This window comes from Monoraphidium neglectum, assembly GCF_000611645.1.
Source record: "Monoraphidium neglectum strain SAG 48.87 unplaced genomic scaffold scaffold05420, whole genome shotgun sequence".
Classification (NCBI taxonomy): Eukaryota; Viridiplantae; Chlorophyta; class Chlorophyceae; order Sphaeropleales; family Selenastraceae; genus Monoraphidium; species Monoraphidium neglectum.
Window position 1 is genome coordinate 1 of NW_014008210.1, and position 3,216 is coordinate 3,216.

The 3,216-nt window shown below is 61.5% G+C and overlaps 1 protein-coding gene across 1 annotated transcript; it reads left to right on the top strand.

Moving 5' to 3' along the window:
* Nucleotides 1-185: 185 nt before the first annotated feature.
* On the top strand, nt 186-2,485 carry MNEG_15542 (3-ketoacyl-CoA synthase 1; the record flags this gene model as incomplete). Its single annotated transcript, XM_014035987.1, has 6 exons — nt 186-243; nt 554-647; nt 995-1,085; nt 1,229-1,429; nt 1,588-1,805; nt 2,437-2,485. Coding segments are annotated over 6 exons (711 nt in total), but the record flags the coding sequence as incomplete, so codon positions are not given.
* Between the last annotated feature and the right edge of the window lie 731 nt (nt 2,486-3,216).

Genomic DNA, 3,216 nt, shown 5'->3' on the forward strand with positions numbered 1-3,216 from the left:
GGTCATGGCACGCATGGCAAGCCCTAAACCCTGTCACGGCTGAAGCGGGAGCCTGGTTTTTGCGTTGCAACGATCTGGCACCTTTGGCGGCTCACCGGCCACCCAGTGAAGCCGGCTTTGGCCCATCTCACGCACGCGGCTGCCCACACACGCGGCAATCCCTCCGCAGATCGCACGACGACGCGATGCGGGAGGCACGTGCGTCCATGCTGGGGGCCGCGGAGGCGGTCTTTGCCAAGACAGGTGCGTTGGCGCCGGCAGCCGGCAGGAGGGCCGGCGGGGCTGGGCCTGTGTAGCTGGCCTCCTGCCATGCCATTTGTGTGTTTTCCTGCCCACTTGCTGACCTGGCTGGCAACAGTCGCTGTATGTAACAAGTCGTATAGGGCAGCCACTGCGCCCTGCCTCGTCACCACAACACCACACCCCCTCCCCCTCTGCCGTGATGCATTTCGTTTGTGCCATAAACCTGCCCCCGACCCGTTCGCCTGACCTCAGACCCACTCCTCCTCCACCCCTCACCCTCATTTGCACTGGGCCCCCCCTCTGTCACCAGGTGTCAGCCCCCGTGACGTCCAGATCGTGGTGACTGTGTGCAGCGTCTTCACGCCCACCCCCAGCCTGGCCAGCATGGTGGTCAACCACTTCAGGTGATCACGCAATCACAAGCAACGCCAGTTTTTTCCACGCATTTGCTTTGCTATTCACCATGGGAATCAAAAGTTTGCGCGGCCTGCATCGAGGAGACATCTTATGAACCCATCAGTCTGGTGTGATGGTACTTGCGCATGGCAGCGGCAATGCAAGCTTCACAACGGGGCAACACACGCCATGGGAATGCAATGCAGCCAGTCGAGCTGAACCACAGCAAGGCGAGAGCAACGAGGCCGCATTACATCCAGAGGCGTGCGGCACGCGTGTTGTATGCCGGCCACTTGGTGCCCGCCACCTTGACTCGCGACCTCGCGCCGCACGTGTTGTGCGCCGCCACCGCCAGGATGACGTCATCGGTTGTCACCTACCACCTGGGCGGGATGGGCTGCTCTGGCGGGGCGGTGGGCATCAACCTTATTCACGACCTGCTGAAGGTGGGGATTGGTGTCTGAATGTCAATGGGAGTGTGCTTGCCGTAGGCTGCTGCTTCCAAAGATAAGTTTCATCCAGTTGCGTATAATATTGTACACCCTTGGAGCTGTTCCATGTTGACACAAACCAGCTTTGGTGATGACAGCCCAACCTGGATGAATCGTGTCAACACGCCAGCAGCAACAGCAGCAACAGCAGCAACGGCGGCATGCGCAGCAGCAGCAATGAGAGCAGCGGCAGCAGCGGCAGAAGGGGCAGCGGCAGAAGCAGCGCCAGCGACAGCAGCAACTCGCTGCCGTCGAACGGCAGGAGGCGCCAAGCGGGGTCTGTTGCAACTGCGCGCGCTGTCGGCTTCGAGGCCGCGTGACTAATGGTTTCCTGACTCGTAACACACGTCCGCCGCGCGGCCTTCAACAAACGCCAACACCTCCAGACGCCTTTTATACTTTGAAGAATAACCAGAGCTCAGCTGATCGCTTCCCCTCCGACGGCTGCTCTCCACAGGCGCGCCCGGGCTGCAACGCGCTGCTCCTCTGCTGCGAGAGCATGACCAAGGGCCTCTACACGGGCGACGACCTCAGCCGCACGGCCGCCATGTGCGTGTTCCGCCAGGGGGGCGCGGCGGTGCTGCTGAGCAACCGGCGGGCGGCGGCGTGGCGCGCCAAGTACAGGCTGCTGCACTCTGTGAGGGCGCACATCGGCGCGGACGATACGGCGTACAGGTGTGCGTGTGTTCAAAGTGTTCGTGTGTGTGTGTGTGTGTGTGTGTGTGTGTGTGTGTGTGTGTGTGTGTGTGTGTACGTGCACGTGCAAGCGTGCGCGTGTGTGGAATTGTGGATTGTAGTACGTGCGTGCGTGCATGCGTGCGTGCGTGCGTGCGCATGTGTGAACGGAGAAGTGCAGCCCAGCACAGCAGGTCTTGTATACCGGATCACAGGCGGGGCTTTGCACATTGAAACCACACACGAGAGATCACGTCAACACAATCACTCTCTCGCCATCCGTTGCAAGATGTATGGGATATGATGCTGGGGAAGACGGCATTGAGAGCGCCTTCTTCAACAGGTGTGTGTGTGTGTGGGGGGGGGGGGGCATGCGGAATCGCTCCTGCTAGGCGCTGCTAGTAAAACACTGCGACTCTGGCATGTCGGCAGGGCAGCGGTGGGTGGGCGGGCGGGTTGGGGCCGTCCTGCATGCTCCTGGCGGCCGGCGTGCAGTAGAGGGGGAGCATGCCAGTCACGCAGGGAGCGCAGGCCGTGCAGGTCAATCATTGACCTGCAATCAATGATGGACATTTGTCGATGCACAAAAGGGCCACTGAATTTCATGTCGCCGCCGCCGCTGCATCCGCAGCGACGTCCCGAAGTCGGCGCAGAAGGCTATCAGCAAAGCCCTGACCAGGGTGCGCTGCGTGAACGGCTGCATCAGCAGCTGCCCTTTTTGATACTTGCACTGCACAATTTACGAGGCGGCCACAAGCACGCGTCGCTTCTGTCAGACCACCTTTGCGGCGTCGCTTCCAGGCACCGCATGCTCAAAGTATATGTTCTGCCTGCAGCCGGAGTCAAGGTAAACCATTCAATTACGCTCCTACTACCGCATTCAAACATGCCAACCGGCCCTTGCACGCAGGTCGCCCCCAAGCTGCTGACGTGGCGCCAGCTGGCGGAGGCGGCCGCCAACGCGTGGCGCCGCAAGGTGCTCAAGCGGGCCGGGGTGGCGCGGTACCAGCCGTCCTTCGCAGACTGCGTGGACCACTTTGCACTGCACCCAGGTGATGAAGCTGCCTGTTTGCGTTCATGCTGCCGGGGCGGGAAGCTTCCCTTCCATTGCAGGAAGCCAACCATTGACTCCATGGGCGCGCAGTGCCGGCCGGCTTGGGGTTTGCTTTCAAGACCAGGGCATGCCATGCGCGTGCAGTGATGGATGTCTTTTCGCATGATAGGTGCCGGAGGCAGCGACGTTCCGCCCCATGCTGCTGCTGCACGATTGAAAACAAGCATAGTCGATGCCCGGCCGGCGCGTCTCACGCACCTGCCATGCTCCATGCTGCCCCTAGCAGCTGGGCTGGGCAACGCGCGTCGTCCTGACGCTTTGACTGGGGGTCGCTCAAGGGTGGCTCCAACACCCACC